Here is a 20,000-nt window from a genome sequence, read left to right as displayed (position 1 = left end):
TGCCCCCCATGTCTTCCCTTGTCAGATTGATTCAAGTTATTTATCCTTAGTACTGTGCAAGATCAGACACTAAAATATTTCGAGACAATTGTTTCATTCTCCATGTATGATGGAAATACTATGGATTGTATGCGTATTGTTTGACTGGTTAAAAATATTTGACCCCTTTTTCCGTGGCCTCATTAACTAAACCAGTTTATCAGAGAGCCTTGTTTTTATTATGGATGTTTGGGTGAATTTACATGCAAGCTTCTCCTCCTTGCTGAGGCTTGACCACGGTCCTTTCTCCTTCTCCTTGAGCTTCTCCTGCCCGGCGTCCAGGACGGTCACAAACGGGACGTCGGGGAGCGGGGTGTCCAGACGGTTGTTATACTGCGGCACAGTGCAGTCCATCATGTCCACAGCTGGGAAACAAAACAACACGGCCAAGAGTATGGTCAGCACACACACACACACACATGCACACACACACACACACACACACACAGTGCAGTCCATCATGTCCACAGCTGGGAAACAAAACAACACGGCCAAGAGTATGGTCAGCATCTAAGGCTGCGCCAAAATCTTAGTTATCTGACAGTGTAAGTGTCTCTTTCCGTATATATGTTTGCACTCACACACACACACACACACACGCACAAGAGCACACACACACACACATACACACACCCACATTCATGAAGTGTCTTTCCGTATATGTTTGCACGTATGAATTACTGTATGTATGTCTGTATGTGTATACAGAATGTCAGCCAATTTAAATATGTCTATTACACAGCATGTAATAACACTGCCAACTTGTATCTTGCTGTAGCATACTGTAGTCTGCGGTCCTATTCTTAAGTTAGTTTAGTTTTATAGATAGAGGGTATGCATACTGTAAAACCTTTCATTTAAAAGTGCTCTAGTGGCCACTTGTGCTGGCCACAGCAGTATGGATACACTTTGATAAAGTCTGTCTGTCTGTCTGTCTGTCTGTCTGTCTGTCTGCCTGTCTGATTACCATACTGTGTCTGTCTGTCTGTCTGTCTGTCTGTCTGTCTGTCTGTCTGTCTGTCTGTCTGTCTGATTACCATACTGTTTGTGTCTGTCTGTCTGTCTGTCTGTCTATCTGTCTGTCTGATTACCATACTGTTTGTGTCTGTCTGTCTGTCTGTCTGTCTGATTTCCATACTGTTTGTGTCTGTCTGTGTGTCTAATTACTATACTGTTTGTGTCCTTGAGGGTTACTGCACTTGGCACAATAATGTCCTACATCATAAAACATCCAGCCACTATTTCATTTCATATTTTGAAAGCCTTGTAGATTGCATTCAATTAGCAGGGAAACAAGCCAGCAAGACTCCACTCTCTCTCTCTCTCTGTCTCTCCACTCACTCGTTCTTTTTCTCACGCACGCACACACACACACACACACACACACACAAACACACACACACACACACACACACACCACACACCACACACACACACACACACACACACACACACCAGACACTCACACAAACACACACACACACACACACACACACACACACACTCACTCACACACACACACACACACACACACACACACACACACACACACACACACACACACAAGCGGAGGACACAATTTTTATTTAGGGACCACTTTCACTCTACAGTGCTCTCTAGTGCCAAGTACTATGATGTGTGCACTGGTGGATGCTGAAAGGCTTCCAGTGCCATAGCCTAGTATGTGTACCTTTTAAAGCAGCAATAAGGAGTTCTGTTCCAAAACTAGCAAGCCAACTACCTAAGAGGTATGCAAAAAACCTTGCAAACACCACTAACAGCCCAGCTGACACTGATAAAAGCTTGCCAAAAACACTAACTTATGTCTTTTGGCAGTATAGCTGGCAATGTCATGCTGTGAAAGATTTTCTTCCATTTTTGCAGGGTGTTCCAGCCCGCAACACAGAACTACATTGGGCATATCCTGTATGGCTAGTGGGAAAGACACAGGTGTTTATCTGTCCTTGACATGACCATATGCTATCAAAATGAATTTGAGGATGGCCCCAAAACCATCTGCCTATAAAACCATACATCAAAAAGTGTAAAATAGTTGCATAGTGTTACTTTTAAACATATGGGCGTCATTACCTTTGCCATGGCCTGCCTGCAGGGCACTGGTGCTGGACACACCTCTCCCTCTCCAGAGACTGGACTGCAACCCCCGGATCAGTGCTCGAGATGTCAGCATCTGCAACAGTTATTCAGAAGATTATCCCCCAGTAGTCCCAATGATAGCACATACACACTGCCCTTGGTCACCACCCATATGTGTAAATCAAATTGATGTGAGAAGCCTCTGATTAGGTCTGATACGAACTAATCAATAAAGTCTCAAAGGCTCCAAACTGAGAAGTAATACCCTCACCCCCCAAAAAATAAAACACTTTTATTTCAAGTTGTCTATTACTAAGGCGACATTAATTTGCGTAAATCCGTTGCCTCTCCCAAGCCTTTCATCAGTAACTGCGTATAATTTGAAGGGCGGCAGCAGACAGTACAAAAATAAGTTGGTGGAAAACTGTCAGACTCGACACCCCTCAAAATGAATTAATTACTGAAGAAAGCTCCTGGGCTGTTTTCACACCGGCTGAAGGTCAAATACGCAAATAAATGTTGCTGCTGTTTGGTCTGTCACGTAGCTTACAGACCCAGACATGCTATGCTTGCTAAAATTGTGACTGCGATGGGGCGCAGCAAGGATTTAGCTGGCTGCTCTGATGCAGAAATCAACAAGAGGACGCAAGGCAAATAAAACGAAACCAATTACCATTATATCGTATCCTTCGTTTTAACTAATACTACAGTTGAAACATTTTAAATATCACGGTTGAATTGTCCGACTTAAAGAAAATTCAAGAAACAAACTACAGAAACAAGACAGACTATTCGAATAGATCATTATTTACACAAAAAGTCAAGTAATTTACATGCAGTCTATAAAATAACGACTGAAAGTCTAGGCTAACATTCAACGCAATATTAGCCATGCAGACTTTATCTGGGCTAAAATACACGCATCATCCTCGCAAGGTTATTTCAGGTTACACCAGGAGACGTCTCAAGCCTGCATTGTTTTTCTTAATTATTCTATTTTAGGATGACAGGGTTAGTGGAATATCATATAACACACTCATTCAAATATCAATTTCAAGGCATTTAGCCTACCTTGGTCAAGTTATTGTAAAATTGTCAGTTCTCAGTCTCAACAAGTTGCCTACGTGCCTTCGGATGGCTACGGCATGGATCATTTATGTATGCGCGTCAATATGTTAAGTCAGGTGTCCTAGCTATCAGCTGAACGGACCAATCAGAAGATTCCAGGAACCAGTCCACTCCCGCTATGGTATGAATCTAGCAGGGGGTATCTCCCTTATGATGTACATAGATGTGCATAGTAGGCTACGTGCAAGCTGTCACATCACACAGAAATGTGATTTTAATGGGTAATATGGATGAGGAATATCTGTACAGTTACACCATTAAGCTATTCTATTTATGAACATTTCATAACACAATAGGTGGAAATGGAGACGTAGAGCCCTTTCGGCATTTCCTCAATATAAGGAAGTAACACTCCTGATGACCCGAACCTGTTTGCAGACTTGTTTCGACAATAATTTTGATTCGGGTTAAAGAGCAGGAACATTGATGTTCTTGTGCTGTGTGTTGTGATCACAGGTGCCCATAAGGTCTAACATTCTGTCATTGTGTGACTAAATATAAAAAATACAGACATAATAAAACATACATACATAAAATAACTGCATTCTGATGTGTCTAAAATCTGATTACTTTTGAATGGAGATACGTGTGACATACACATGTCGTAATGATTGCTCTCACGGCGAGAGTATATGCATTTGATGTCATAGGTCGGTTTTCAGCTCCATGGTGTCATACAAATTGAGTTTCGGTAATCAGTTCATGTTCAAGCCGCAGGGTTTCCGTCATAGCGCTCGTGATCCTGGGTCCTCTGTCAGTTGCCAGTGACAACTTTCAGTGCTGTCTGAATGCATTCGAGTTACCAACACTAGATGGCAGTCATTCGTTGAAACGCAACTTTTACATTGTACGGGATAAAGAATACCCTGTGACATACGATGTGATGTAAATGCATATGATCACATAAGAGTGTATATCTCATATATATATATATATATATATATATATATATTGATCAATTTAGAGTGTATACGCAATGTTTATGAGAGTATGATATAACTCATACTGAATATCCATACTGAATTCATCCACAGCATAAACAAGTTTACCTAGGTAATTTCCTTGCTCCGTTTCTTCCCCACCCCGTAATGGCACTCTGCCCATCTCAAGACAGATTACGACTGCGCGACTTTATCTCAGCCCAGGTTTTTGCTATAAGATTAGAGCCTTGAAATGTAGGCTATAGTAGGTAGCCTACAGTAAGTCTTGATGGGCCTGACCTTTGTACCTGCTAGTGAGACAGGTAGAGAGAGTTGTACAAAGGTACAATCCACAATCCTTATTTAATACAAGTGTAACCTTTTGTGTTGGGTTCGTTTAGGTGAAATCCTCACTTATTAAACAGACGAACTGGAGGGAGACAAGGATGCTCTTTAACAGTTTAATGGATCACTTCTCAGTCTTCAACTTTCCAAAACTCTCCCGTCACTTCCCTGATCCTCCAAAATCATAACATGTCAACATCCGTTTACATTGATGTATTTCCAATAACTTAACTAACAAGAGAAGTCCTAGATGAACTAAATGTAATTTATAAAATCCCAACTAAGACATAACTTCTAATTGAATTAACTTTAATAGAAAATGCTCCAGCTTACACAAGTATGAAGAGTGGTTTAAACGTACAATCCACATTGCTAATTTAATAGACTTTTTTGTCAGTCAGTTAACAGCCCCTCAGGGTCCTCCAGCTGTCCCGTGTGTGTGTGTGCAGCTTTTTTTTTTTGTTACTGAGTTTCAAAATGAATTGAAAATAGGATAATTGTCCCCGTTTCTCTAAGCATGTACTGAAATCACAAATTAATGAATGGGACCCTATAATATACATAGTAAGAATTGAAAAAAAAGAGACAAGGCATTCAGTAGTAGAATTTATTTTCTCCTTCCAAAAGAAATGTACAGAACATAAGCGTTGTTCCCAAACAGGTCCCATGCCAGTTGTGTTCCGCTCTGGGAACCCTCTTCGGGGTGCATACACATCACGCACGCACCCACGGTAAAAATGACACACACACAAAAAAATCTGAAATATTACAAACAACATGATTTAACAAAGTAATACACAGAAAAATAGACCTTTTTGTCTGGCACTTATAGATTTCTTTCTTTTTTTTTCTCAGTAGGAGCTCTTTTATGTACAGTACGACTGATAAGGTAAGGAGCAGTACAGACGACTTGCATGCCTCTGGCGGCAGGAGGAAACAAAAACAAACAAACAAACAAACAGACAAACAAACAAACAAACAAACAAACAAACAGACAAACAAAACAAAAAATGCAGGTCTGTAGGGAGCAGCTGTAATTTTCAACTGCATTGAGCAACATGATCCGTCGTCACGTCGCACCACAGTTATGCATAGGGGCAACAGGCATAATATTGTTTTTCCTACTGTATGTAAATTATTACTCATTCAAAAAAAAAAAGGATCTCTGTTAAATATAAATAAATAAAGCTCTGATTCTAACCCTTTACAGCATCAGTAATCCAAAACAAAAAGAGCACAGATTAAAACTCAAGTCCTTATAGAAAACTGAAGGAAACAAAAAAAAAACTCATATAAAGCAACAAAATATAAAGTCAACCAATCCATTGCTGGATTATGTTTTGGTTCATTTATTTGTTTTGTAGATATGCTCACATTCACGTCACTTTGAGTACACCTTCAACACTCTCATTTGTGCACTCTCGCTCACGTCGCCACGACAACAACGACAGAGGGGCAGCAAAAGGCACAAATGACAGACTTACGAATAGGCTCCGCCCCTAAGCTTTCATGTCCTAGCGGGGTAGGAGGGGGCTAGTAGGTTTCAATCCCAGAGGTGGACTGAGGGTATAACATCATGACAGGTTAAAGGGTAGTCTGATAATATTCAGAAAAGAAAAGAATGCAGTGTTTCCTCAATTGGTGCAAAATAAAGCGCCAGTCCGCCGAAGGTTCTGCCGACGCACATCCTGTGCAGGAGGGGCGAGCGGACAAGCGTGGTGCTCACCGGTGACGGCACACGTCCCCGGTAAAGACAGAACCTATCCATGTCAGATAAAGATATGTTTCAAACTCTCTCGTCCTCTTCTGAGTGTACATCACAGACAGAAACAGCCCAATGCTCTGCGTCTCACACACGCAAGACACACAGTTACGGTGGCATATAATCTCTGTAAAACAGGCAGAATACAGGGAAGAGAAAGAGAGATACAGGGAGAGAAAGAGAGATAGAGAGAGAAAAGAGGGACATGGCAAGCAGAGAGGTAAAACTGATCCCGTAGCCCTACTGGTCATTGAAAAGCAATCTTTGGTGGTCCACCTGATGCCCCCCACCCCACCGGACCAACCTGCTGCTGCCCTGTCCGGCGCTCCGCTCCATGCCTACATCACCCCCCCTGCCCCCCTCCCACACTCATGCCCGCTGCGCCACCCCGGCTGTAGGGGAGGGCTGTGCCCACTCCAGCTCCGGCAGCTGGTGCAACTCAACAGGTGGCAGCGGCATGATCCTTATTCCACCACAGTCTCTTTACGCTTCTCCAGTCCTGCAACACACACACACACACACACACACAGATATTGAAGACATTCAGTAACTCACAGAGACACACACGCACACACACACACACACACACACAAACAGAGATTGAAGACATTCAGTAACTCACACACACACACATCAATAGAGACAACTCTCTACTATAACCAAGACCCCACAAACAAACCAAAGGAGACGTGCCAAACACACACCTCTTTGCATCGCTCCCCGTACCCGAGAGAACACACACAAACCCAAAGGTCATCGTAATGACCCAGAGCAGTGTGTATTTGTAGTCAGGTATGGGACTGTCGCTCTCAAGCATCCCTTGAGTGAACTCTGGCTTTGTACCCAGAAACCAGAAACCTACCTACCAACCCACCCACCCCACACATTTGGTCGGGGCACAGTCCCAAGAGGAGATTAAGAACAAGCTGCTCCCACCGCAGACTGACCAAACACACACCTGAGTGATGATGACTACAGACTGATCAGAGAGGAGTCAGAGAAGAGAGACAGACAGGAGTCAGAGAGAAAGAGAAAGAGAGGGAGAGAAAGCAGGGAGAAAGACTCAGAGATGGGGGAATGAGGGAGAGGGAGGAAGGAGGGAGGTGGTGGATATGAAGGAGTGAGGGAGAGGGAGAGAAAGGAAGGAGGTGGATATGAAGAAGCAAGGGAAAGAAAGATAAAGGAGGGAGGTGGTGGATATGAAGGAGTGAGGGAGAGAAAGGAAGGAGGGGGTGGATATGAAGGAGAGAGGGAGAGGGAGAGAAGGAGGGAGGGGGTGGATATGAAGGAGAGAGGGAGAGGAAGAGAAAGGAGGGAGGTGGAGGATATGAAGGAGTGAGGGAGAGAGAGAGAAGGAGGGAGGGGGTGGATATGAAGGAGAGAGGGAGAGGAAGAGAAAGGAGGGAGGTGGAGGATATGAAGGAGTGAGGGAGAGAGAGAGAAGGAGGGAGGGGGTGGATATGAAGGAGAGAGGGAGAGGAAGAGAAAGGAGGGAGGGGGTGGATATGAAGGAGAGAGGGAGAGAGAGAGAAGGAGGGAGGGGGTGGATATGAAGGAGAGAGGGAGAGGAAGAGAAAGGAGGGAGGTGGAGGATATGAAGGAGTGAGGGAGAGAGAGAGAAGGAGGGAGGGGGTGGATATGAAGGAGAGAGGGAGAGGAAGAGAAAGGAGGGAGGTGGAGGATATGAAGGAGTGAGGGAGAGAGAGAGAAGGAGGGAGGGGGTGGATATGAAGTGGCTGGTGAGTGTCAGCATGAACAGGGGGAGTGCCTGCTAACATCAATTAATCATCCTTACTGCAAGAACACCCCCAGACCTCCCAACTACACACGCAGCCACACACACACACACACACACACACACACACACACACAAACACACAAACACACACACACACACACACACACACACACACAGAGAACAGAGACAGCCATCACACCAGAAAGAAAACAAATGTAATTAACACGGGCAGGGACACAACACACCCAAAACACAAGCTAGACAAAACAAAACAAAACGCATCGAATACGGATGGACACAGAGACATGCACAAAAGGACAGACACAGAGACAAACAAAGAAACACACCCACACAAAAACATACAATAGACACACACACATACGCACACACAAACACACACACTACACAAGTCAACACAAACATGTATTCCTGATGCCACACTTTAACAACACCGTCTCAAAGACCAGGCTGCAATATTAGTGGTTTTAGTCAGCCAACACCTCCAGACACACCCCACCACACACCAGCAGGCCGGGGGTTGCAAGACCCAGAGAGGGAGGGAGGCCGCAGGCCTACCTGAGCTGCCATTGTAGGGTGGTGGTGGTGGTGGGGGGAAGGGGGTTGTGCTGGCGGTCCAGGGTGGGGAGAGAGAGGGGTTAAGAGAGCTGGGCGTTTATACCTGCCGGGGTCAAAACCAGGGCCTGCAGGATGTCCGACAGGGACACGATGCCCGCGATACTGGCATTCTCATCCACCACCACCAGCCTGTGTACCTAGAGGAGACGGAGAGAGGGCACGGAGATCAGAGGTGGACAGAAGACAAGAGGACGGACAAGGACACAGATGAGAGGTGGACAGAAGACAAGAGGACGGACAAGGACACAGATGAGAGGTGGACAGAAGACAAGAGGACGGAGAGAGGGCACAGAGATGAGAGGTGGACAGAAGACAAGAGGACGAACAAGGACAGAGATGAGAGGTGGACAGAAGACAAGAGGACGGAGAGAGGGCACAGAGATCAGAGGTGGACAGAAGACAAGAGGACGGACAAGGACACGGATGAGAGGTGGACAGAAGACAAGAGGACGGAGAGAGGGCACAGAGATGAGAGGTGGACAGAAGACAAGAGGACGGACAAGGACAGAGATGAGAGGTGGACAGAAGACAAACATAACAGTACAGGTGCAGTGTGTCCTCGGAGAAAGAAATGAAGGTCATGACTCTATAAGAGCTCAATTGTGTGTGTGCGTCCTTAACAGCAAGAGTGTGTGTGTGTGTGTGTGTGTGTGTGTTTCATTCCTAACCTCAGCTTTGACTATGGAGCCAGTGATGGTCTGTGTTTGTATGTATGTGTATACATTTGTCTGTGTATGTGTCTGTTAGGGTGTGTGTGTGTGTGTGTGTGTGTGTTTCATTCCTAACCTCGGCTTTGACTATGCGGTCCACGATGGTCTCCAGAGTCTCCATAAGGTTGCACTTCATCACCCCCTCAAAATACTGTGAGCGATGCCTCAGGGCCTGAGTCACACTGATGTCCAAGTTGTTATAGGTCTTCTCAGCAGCAAGGTTCTGCATGCACACACACACACACACACACACACACACACACAGAGACACACACACACATACACACACACAAACAATGCAGCAGGATTTGTCACAACACACCCATATATACACAACCACAGCAAAATAAATGTTATTTACTACGAAATACATTTTTGTAGACATGAATATACTAAAATGAAAAATAAAAGTCCAGCAAAAAAAAGAGTACTTACTATGACATCAAACTTGGAATAAATATCAACCACTTTTCCTGTTGGGAGAGGGGGGGGGGGGGGGGGACAAATGAGAGGCATGAGAAACAACATCCAACACATCACTTAACCCACCCACTCCCCTGATAAAGCATACCCAGCCTGGCACTACCCACCCACTCCCCTGATAAAGCATACCCAGCCTGGCACTACCCACCCACTCCCCTGATAAAGCATACCCAGCCTGGCACTACCCACCCACTCCCCTGATAAAGCATACCCAGCCTGGCACTACCCACCCACTCCCCTCATAGAGCATACCCAGCCTAGGACTGGCACTACCCACCCACTCCCCTCATAGAGCATACCCAGCCTGGCACTACCCACCCACTCCCCTCATAGAGCATTCCCAGCCTGGGATTGGCACTACCCACCCACTCCCCTCATAGAGCATACCCAGCCTGGCACTACCCACCCACTCCCCTCATAGAGCATTCCCAGCCTGGGATTGGCACTACCCACCCACTCCCCTCATAGAGCATTCCCAGCCTGGGATTGGCTCTACCCGCCCACTCCCCTCATAGAGCATACCCAGCCTGGGACTGGCACTGCCCACCTGAATCGTCGACGACAGGCAGGGCGGAGACGCGGCGCTCCACGAAGAGGCTGAGGGCTTTGATGATGGGCGTGTCGGGGTGGATGAAGGCGATGTCGCTGTAGGTGCCGATGCCCAGCTCGCCCAGCGTCTGCTTCATGAAGGCTGGCTTTGGCATCTCACACACCTGCAAGGCCGAGGAGAACACCACTCAATTCACACACAATACCCTCGCTTATATTTCTACACCCCCCCGTTTCATTAAACCGACTTTACATTGACCTTCCTGCAGAGTAATAAGCAAATCCAACAAGCATGAAGAACCATATAAACATCATGTAAAGTAGGCGACAGTGACTGAGATTATACCCTATTTCCAAGGAACAATATTTTGCCATCTTTTGTGACCACAAGATGGCGCCAAAAGCCACACCACAGATGAATGGTTTCAGGTACAGAATTGAGTGTCTACAGAGTGATGCTGCCTCAGACTCACTTCAGTCTCATCCACAAAGTTAAACACAGCTTGGCAGAGCATTACAATTTAGTGTTGCTTCTAATTAAGAAAAGAAGTCAACTATCTTAATGTTAATCAGACATGGATCCTGTCATGTCAGAAGCTTGTTATGTTACCAGAGCTGAGAGTCGAGCAGAATAGCTCTGGCCGGTCTCTCTCCTCTTAGAGAGGGCAGCATTACAAAAGCATATGTGTGATGTTACCACAGGCAACAGACATAATCAGACCTCAGGCCTGTCAGTGGGGCTCACAGCGTGTGTGTATGTGTGTGTTCGGTGTGTGCGGGTTGCAACCAGACCCAGAAAGAGCCAAGGATACAATATCCCTGGGATCTTTGTGTCAATTAGGAAGGTTGCCATGCTATTTCCCCCCTCTGAGATTACACTGGGTAGGCATAAAGATGGCATTAGGACACGTGTCTCAGACACATCCCAAACACACACACAGCTCTGTGTCTAGTGACTGTGATGGCCACCAGACTGCTGTGTAATGAGAGACTGGAGAGAGACAGCGAGAGAGAGAGAGAGAGAGAGAGAGAGAGAGAGAGACTGAACAGAGCGCAGCAGTCAGATGGATTACTCTAATCCTCCCTCAGAGTCACGCAGAGACGCCTGTCTGTCTGTCTGTCCGTCCGTCCGTCCGTCTGTCTGTCCGTCTGTCTGTCGGTCCGTCTGTCTGCCTGTCTGTCTCCTTCTTTTGCTTTCACCTGCCCTCTTTCTCCTCTGCCTCTTTCTCTCTTCCTTTTCAACTGTTCCCTCCCTCACACACCGCAGCAGCCCAGCCCCCCCCCCCCCCCCCCCAATCATCCAGTATCTTTTTATGAGTCCCTTTTCATCAGTACATCTTTAGGCACTCCTTTCACTGATTTTCTTTAAGTGGAGGGATCACCCAAGGAGAGCGATCAGTCAAGGTCTGTCGTGACTTACATGCTAACATGCTTACGCGTAGGGATGCACGGATCCGATATTTGTATCGGTACCGATATTGAAGACATTTCTAGATCGGGTATCGGTGACAATTAAAAAAAAAAATATATATATATTTTTTTTATGTTTATATATATAGGTAGTGTATTATGAGTGCACGTTGCTATTAGTAGCGATTAGCATGCTAAGCGGAGATTTAGTTGAGATTTCGACTGGATGAGCTATGAATGAGATTCATGTTGCCTTGTACAATTATATGTATCGAGTAATATTAGTTGTGTAATTGTTATCGTGTAGCAATAAAATGTTAAAGTAATTCAGTGCAGTGCTAATTAGTCCCCATTCTCATTGCAGACACTCACATATGTAGGATCACGCGCTGTTTTTTTATATCGGTATCGGATCGGTATCGGCCGATACTAAACCTCAGATATCGGTATCGGTATCAGAGGTGAAAAAAGTGGATAGGTGCATCCCTACTTACGCGCAGTATAATGAGGACATCCTGCATGTCTGCATCACAACAGCAGATCATATTTGTCACAGGATAACAGAAAAGAAGGGGAAAAAGTTGTTTTTTGCAGTCATGATTCAACAATGGTACCCAAACTGCTGCGTACTTAAACATATATTAATCAATGAATAAGGTGAACAGCCAAGGCAGGCAGAAACTTGTGCTGTAACAATAAAGCTGAAGTGCCCTTGAGCAAGGCACCTAACCCCGATCACTGCTCCCCGGGGCGCCCCCAAAGGCAGCTCACTGCTCCGGGTTAGTGTGTAACCTCACTTCACTGTGTGTGTGTCACTTCCCTGGATGGGTTAAATGCAGAGGTGGATTTCAAAGTGTGTGTGTCTACACCACCTCTGCCATAGAGAGGACTTTCACTTTAAAGGACTACCACTACTACTACTACTAAACCATTCCATTTCACCACTATGCAGTTCCTCATCAGTCCAGCAGATGGAAGCACCGGCTCAGCGCTTGTTTGTATGAAAGATTATGCAGATGGAATGGCACTGGTGGTAGCATCTTGGCGTGCTAAAATATCCCACAGGCTTACAACTAAAGAAAGGGCCTTGACCTCAGCTACACTGGTTTGGTTGAGAGTGTTTTAGAAACCAGTGGATGCTTCTCATACATTAACTACCACACATACACTAGAGCATTGTTTTCCAAAACATCTGTGCTAGAGTGCTAGAGATAAGGTAGACTTAATGAAATACTATATCAAATATATAATTTTCAATTAATTCATATTAAAAACATATGGAGTCCAGCCATCTAAGTAGAAATGATACAAAGGGAGTTGGTAAAGGAATGGTAGGCCTAGCACAAATAAATAAATGAGGGTTAGGCAAAATGAGGAAATATGGCAAACCTCCCGACTGGACAAAGACAGGGGTTTTGATCCTAATGTTGAAACATGGTGTAGTAGGCTGTAGGAGTGCTGATATTACAGTATGTGTAAGAGCTGGGACCAGATCAGTGCAGAAGGCGAGGGACTCACAAAGAGCTGGAGAAACTTGAGGATCCTCTTGTGGGTGAGGATGTAAAGTGCGTTCCCACTGACCGGGTCGATCACGGGCAGCCGGTGGATCTTGTTTTTGATCAGCGAATACACAGCATCAAATATGCTGCAGAACACACACACACACACACACACACACACACAAAGATATATATGTTGAAGAACATGACATTCCTGCCCGAGCATGATTCCTCCGCTTACATAAGTGAGACACTGTCTGCAGCATCACAGAGCGAGGCATGTGTGCCACCCACTGTTTAAGAGCCAAAGCCACGTCTATATTAACAATAGCATTAGCATTATCAACAAAACAAAACAACCCCAGAACAATCCCTACAGGCCTACACAAAGACAAGCGACTAGCTGCTAGCTGTGTGGAACCCTGAGGTAGCTGTGTGGAACCCTGAGGTAGCTGTGTGGAACCCTGAGGTAGCTGTGTGGAACCCTGAGGTAGCTGTGTGGAACCCTGAGGTAGCTGTGTGGAACCCTGAGGTAGCTGTGTGGAACCCTGAGGTAGCTGTGTGGAACCCTGAGGTAGCTGAGGAGAGAAGAGCTGAAGTCCTGAGGAGATTTCTGTCAAGGTAACTGCATGAATTATTCAGGGCGCTGAAAATGGAGGCTGGCTCGGTCTGGGAGGCGGAGAGTGGGGTGAACTCATCAGGGCGAGGGGATAAAATGGTTTACAGTCTCCCTGGGGAAATCTGGAGGCTGCGCACATAAAACTAGTAGTGAGGCGCCAGAGCATAACTCACACCATGACGTCGTGAGAAGTCAGATCCACACGACACACAGCAGAGGGTTTAAACAAAACAAAAACTACACCCTCCTCATGCTTCACAACGAAGCTAAACAACTATTCCACCATCTTAAAGAAAGAAAAAGTAAAATTTTTACCTTGCATCTGGATATATGTTCACTAAAGGCTTAAATGTCTCTTGTAGATAGAGCTCTGGGGAAGAGAATGAAGACAGCAGTATGTAAGCATCACAGAGTCAAAAGATCCGAAAAAGAGATTACATCATCGCATTTCAATAAAAGTTCAAGCAGTCATGGCAGCCCACTGATGCTCCTTACCTCTCCACGTCTCGATTTTATGTTCCTCCAGCTCGTAGATTTGTACCTGAAAGATGACACAGAGAGAAGAGCAAACAGAGATAGTTACGCCGTATCAACTACATAAGCAAGGCACACACACACACACACACACACACACACACACACACACACACACACACACACACACGAACACACTCACAAGCAAGGCCTAATCTATAAACAAGGTGGGGTCACGAAGAGTGTATAGTGCGCTGAATGATAACAGTGGCCAAGTTTACAATTTATGACCTATGCGATGTCACAAGGGCACTGAGTAACCTGAGGATGTTTCTGCGGTCAGAGCCGACTCATGTGGCCTACGGAGGTGTAGACGTGCTGACAGAACACAACAGGGCAAGAGCCGTAAAGCTTGTACTGCACCAACAGTTAGGCCAGTTTCACACTGCTTGAGTTGTGTTGCATGTGCGCTGTCGCTGCGTTAGCTGTTGTGTTGCGGCTGCGTTAGCCGTTCAGTTTCATTTGGCGTTAACAGGTTAGAGCATGCACACTGCCTGTGGGAGACGCAAGCCTCGAGCAGCCCTTAAGCCACCAGTTATCTAGTATATCAGCGTGGAGCCTATTTTTCACACACGAGCAGTGCTTAAGCCACCAGTTGCCTAGTATATCAGCGTGGAGCCTATTTTTCACACACGAGCAGTGCTTAAGACACCAGTTGCCTAGTATATCAGCGTGGAGCCTATTTTTCACGCGGGAGGTTAGCGTGACTGCAGCTGTAAATACACAGTAAAGAGTCATATTGACATCATACCATTTACATTCCATATCTTCACCACTGCAGCTTCAATGTCTGGATACTTCATAGACATGACGGAAGTATTAATATTAGATTTTTTTCTTCCATTTTTCGCTTGCTTGTTAATGAAAGGGGAAAGTGGAGGCTACATGAGTACTATATAGAAACTCAATGAATGCCATATTTACATTATGACAATAACTTAACAGAACTTTCTGTGAAGGGCAATTATCCATTGCACATGCTCCTTCTGCCCCTCTGACCAAGGGTAATAAAAGTCATGTGACTGCTCTGAAAAGACCAGAAAGCCAGTTGTACCCAGAAATCCCTCATCAACAATGGGTGATGCCAAACTGATTGGGTATTGACGGGCTAACTGTGGGGGAGGTTGTTAAGGGTTACATTTCAAACTCATTCTCCCCATGCCAGAATATTACCACCACTACAAAGCATTCTAATCAATTCTAATCAATACCACTATGAAAACAAAACTGATAAGATCAGTTCCCCCCTCAGTCCACACATCACAGGTGGAGGGACCTAGCTGTTTGTCTTCTTCTGCAATGGCAAGTATAACCAAAGGGGCTGACTGAACTGGCTCCTGCCTCGTTAGACAGTGACGCAAGCTCTGGGCTAAAAACACACCACCCAAAATAGTAGGAGACAGAGAGAGAGAGAGAGACAGATGGAGAGAGAGAGGGAGAGATAGAGAGAAAGAAAGAGAGATGGAGAGAGACATGGAGTTAGAACTAAGGGAGAGAAAGTGGCCTCCTGATGGACAGCAGATATTAGGTGGATTTGTTGGGTAGCAGCTGGAGCAGAGAGGAGAGGAGAGGAGGGGAGAGTGAGAGGGGATAGAGACGAAGAGGAAAAGAAGGAAAGATGCAAAGCGGCAGTGGTAAGATCCCAAGTGGTGGAGTGCTTATATGGATGGGTGGCACATTTTAATGAAATTAACCCCTGTGCACTATTAAGAATGCAGGTGTTTATGGATTGACATCATTCTACTAAGAATAATGCGATAGACACACACGTGCCTGAACACACATATGGAGCTTGTGAATATGCAGATCTTTCCACAGGATGTCGCACTGCATCCTGGGAAGTCACTTCCCGTCCCTGTAAAGCCCTCTAATGGCAGCCCTGGTTTCATAGGTGCATGTATGAGTATGCCACCTTTATCTGACTGTGCTTCTGCGCTCTCTCAATCCTTCTCTCTTAAAATCCATCTCTCGCTCCCTCCCTCCCTCCCTCGCTCTCTCCCTCCCTCCCTCTCTCTCTCTCTCTCTCCCTTCCTCTCTCTCCCTCTCCCTCCCTCTCTCCCTCCCTCCCTCCCTCCCTCCCTCCCTCCCTCCCCCTCTCTCTCCCTCCCTCCCTCCCTGCATGTCAGTGCTGATGGGAGTGGATGAGATCTAGGCGATGCAGCCGTCCGTGGATCCGCTGGCGTGTAAAAGACTATCACGCATGTGTGGAGGGTGGTGCAATCTGTCAGCTGCTGTTGGTTAGGCTGCTAACGCCCGCCTGTGAACAAACAACCGTGACGGCCAGGACGCGCCTCAGGCTCAGGCTCCGCCAGTCAACGCGCTTCATGACAAATTAAATTCAGACATTAGGCAGCCGAGGACAACCCTGCCATTGATTACATAATGGGGACCATCCATCATTTCCTCTGTAATTGCAGCTCTGCTTAAGCCACCCGATGACTTGGAGGAGCTGCTTTTAGCATCCGTGCAAGGGACTGGGTCTCAACACGATAACATCATCTGGCAGCACTCCATAATTCTGATACAACTACTACACACACACAACTGGCATTTCTTTAGACCCACGCGTGTGTACACCTCTTTCTTGATGACTTAAAAGTGCTCGACAGTACTTTAGTTTTTGAGGTAAAATCAGTTGGTTAGATTCAGCAGGGTAAAAGAGTCCAGTTCTCACTGCAGTCCCTCTGCCTGCATGACGTTTTAAATGTATCTAATTGCTCTAGCTCTCCGTTCAGTGTAGATGCTCAAAAAAAGCTCCAGTGTTCATACACAGTCCGGCGCTGTAAATGTAAATGGGATATAAACATAGTGGGTCACACCCAACCATAAACATTTCCACCTAATCTGGTCCACGTATGGAGGGGTAGTCATTTTAACTCAAATATTAACAACCTTTAGCTAAAATCACAGACTGCATCAGCTGTCGGCTTTATTCAGTGGGTGTTTGTTTCCTCTGTCTGGGGTTCTCTGAAAGGGACCACTCCTGTACCACATGATAGCTTGCTGTTCAGCTTTCAGACCATGACAGTGAATGTGGATCAACTAGCTTTAGTGTTATACGGGAGGCCTAGCTATGACAAGACATGTGACTGGGTGGTGGCTGTTGTTGTTATTGCAAGTTTGACCGTTGAAAGGGATCACACAGCCATTTGCGCTACTTGATTAATCCACTAGAGGGGGCTTGTGTTTAATTAAAAATGGTTAATATGTAAATGAAAATGTAGAAGTTGCTCATTTCTTAATGGATGACATTTCCTCAGATCTACTCTCTTCAACGGTTCCACCAGGCAGTGCTCTGTGAGGGGACAATGGAATGCACAACTCTGTCTATTTTAGAAATGACAAAATGAAAGTAATCTATGAGGGAAAAAGGCAATAAAAGGTCTTATCTGAGGGTGATCTAAGGGTCTTTCCCAAAGGTTAGTAATATTGTGTGTTTTACACAGACAGACTTGACACAGGAAAGAAAGCCATGGGAGGTGACATACCATGGGCGACTTGTAGTATCTGTGTAGTATGTTGATGAAGTCTGTGATGGTGAGCATTCCTGTGCGGAGAGGAGAGAGACGGGAGAAACTGTTAGCAGAAACATGAGTCAGTGTCTGTGGGGACCACCCACCAACACAATAGACAACATCTATGATTAGACAGAGAGAGAGAGAGAGAGAGAGAGAGAGAGAAAGAGAGAGAGAGAGAGAGAGCGAGAAAGAGAGGGATGAGGGTCACTGAGAGAGAGAGAAAGAGAGAGATAGAGAGAGAGAGAAAGAGAGAGATAGAGAGAGTGCTTTCTCAGTAAGCTGAGGCCTTTCAAAGTAGCTGCGGCTGTTCTCTCTCCCTTCCTCTCTCAGCTGCTATAGATAACTTCACCATTAAACCCAGCTTTGAGCTCAAACACAGGGTGAAGTATGTGTGACTGTCGACGTTTTCTTGTCTGTGTGATGTACGTGTGAATGGGTTTGTGGACGTATGTGTGAGAGAAGCGCTGGTATTGAACCAAAAACATGTTGGCCAACACACACACACACACACACACACACACACACACACACACACACACACACACACACACACACACACACACACACACACACACACACACACACACACACACACACACACACACACACACACACACACACACACACAGCTCTTGATCAGCCATAAGCAGACAACAGCACAGTCAAGACACAGAGAGAGACTCAGTATGGACTGCCTAAGCAAGACACATACATTTTCCCTGAGAGAGAGAGAGAAAGAGACAGAGAGAGAGACAGAGAGCAAACAGCTACAGAGAGCTATCTGACTGTCACTCTCGTGGAATCTACTGGGCCGGCGGGCTTCTGTGTGTGTGTGTGTGTGTGTGTGTGTGTGTGTGTGTGTGTGACCTACTTGGTCTGAGTTAGTGCAGTAAGTGCAGCTGAGAGAGAGCGCCTCATAGAGTGCCCAACAGTCCTTCAGTACAGTGTGTTGTTCCCGAGGAGACTACAGAACTGACAGGCTTTATGTGTCACAGATTGCTGTTCAGAGAAGGTGGAGATGAACACTCGGCCTCTGTCTTTGTGTCTCTCTCCATCTTCCTCTCCCTTCTCTCTCTCTCTCCATCTTCCTGTCTCTCTCTCCATCTTCCTCTCCCTTCTCTCATTCTCTCCATCTTCCTGTCTCTCTCTCCATCTTCCTCTCCCTTCTCTCTCTCTCTCCATCTTCCTGTCTCTCTCTCCATCTTCCTCTACCTTCTCTCTCTCTCTCTTTCTCTCTTCCTCTCTCTTCCCCTCCCTTCTCTCTCTTCATCTTCCTCTCTCTCTTCATCTTCCTCTCTCTCTCCCATCTCTCTCTCTCTCTCCCTTCTCCCTCTCACTTAAGTAGAGGAGCAGAGTATTTATATCTCGTTCCCAAGACGCAGGCCCAGATAAGGAATGGAGGGAGAGAGAGAAAGAGCGATACACGGAGAGTGATGAGTCGTAATCTAACCATGAGCTCAGCACTGTGGGCAGAGCACTGACAGCGGACAACAGGAGGAAGGGAGGAGAACTAGGTGCACACAGATGTGTGTGTGTGTGTGTGTGTGTGTGTGTGTGTGTGTGTGTGTGTGTGTGAAAGAAAGAGATTTCAGAAAAGTGTGTGTGCACTTCAGCTTGTGTATGAAAGACTGATTGACTGTGTGTGTGTGTGTGTGTGTGTGTGTGTGTGTGTGTACTGCGGTGGTGTGACTGATGAAGCCAACAGCGATGACTGAGCTGCTTGGAATTAGGGGATGAGACTGCTGCTGACATTCTTTAATTAAAATCTCAGCCAGAGCCCAGAACACACACACACACACACACACACACACACAACCACACTCTCTCTCTCTTTCTCTATAACTCATAACATCCCCTCTAATTGACATTGCCAGTAGGTGGGTTTCCATTACAGTTTTGTGCAAAATAAACAAGACAAAACCCAATTGTGAGTGGTCTGTTTCCACTAAGCGATGTTATCCACTGGATCATGGCTCTTTAAATGTTGATTGCATCCACCAACAGCCCTGGTAA

The 20,000-nt window shown here is 45.9% G+C and overlaps 2 protein-coding genes across 2 annotated transcripts in view; both read right to left on the bottom strand.

Annotated features, from left to right (window-relative positions):
- The window catches only part of cox4i1l (cytochrome c oxidase subunit 4I1, like), a gene marked incomplete at its 3' end in the record, with an annotated part of 11,093 nt that extends 7,812 nt beyond the window's left edge, over positions 1-3,281 (bottom strand). The window contains exons 1-3 of the mRNA XM_080855228.1: positions 3,208-3,281; positions 2,131-2,230; positions 243-404 (exon numbers count right to left, since the gene is read on the bottom strand). Of these exons, the coding sequence (XP_080711354.1) occupies positions 243-404; positions 2,131-2,230 (262 nt within the window). The 5' untranslated portion in view covers positions 3,208-3,281. The remainder of the gene's footprint in view (positions 1-242; positions 405-2,130; positions 2,231-3,207) is intronic.
- Positions 3,282-6,665: 3,384 nt separating this feature from the next.
- The window catches only part of LOC308378023 (5'-AMP-activated protein kinase subunit gamma-1-like), a 42,712-nt gene continuing 29,377 nt past the window's right edge, over positions 6,666-20,000 (bottom strand). The window contains exons 6-14 of the mRNA XM_080854823.1: positions 17,958-18,016; positions 14,431-14,476; positions 14,251-14,305; positions 13,336-13,462; positions 10,406-10,571; positions 9,811-9,848; positions 9,452-9,598; positions 8,709-8,802; positions 6,666-6,790 (exon numbers count right to left, since the gene is read on the bottom strand). Of these exons, the coding sequence (XP_080710949.1) occupies positions 6,756-6,790; positions 8,709-8,802; positions 9,452-9,598; positions 9,811-9,848; positions 10,406-10,571; positions 13,336-13,462; positions 14,251-14,305; positions 14,431-14,476; positions 17,958-18,016 (767 nt within the window). The 3' untranslated portion in view covers positions 6,666-6,755. The remainder of the gene's footprint in view (positions 6,791-8,708; positions 8,803-9,451; positions 9,599-9,810; positions 9,849-10,405; positions 10,572-13,335; positions 13,463-14,250; positions 14,306-14,430; positions 14,477-17,957; positions 18,017-20,000) is intronic.

This window comes from Sprattus sprattus (genome assembly GCF_963457725.1).
Source record: "Sprattus sprattus genome assembly, chromosome: 17".
NCBI classification, from domain to species: domain Eukaryota; kingdom Metazoa; phylum Chordata; class Actinopteri; order Clupeiformes; family Clupeidae; genus Sprattus; species Sprattus sprattus.
The sequence above is the reverse complement of the archived record's forward strand: the minus strand, read 5'-3'. Positions and strand labels throughout refer to the sequence as shown.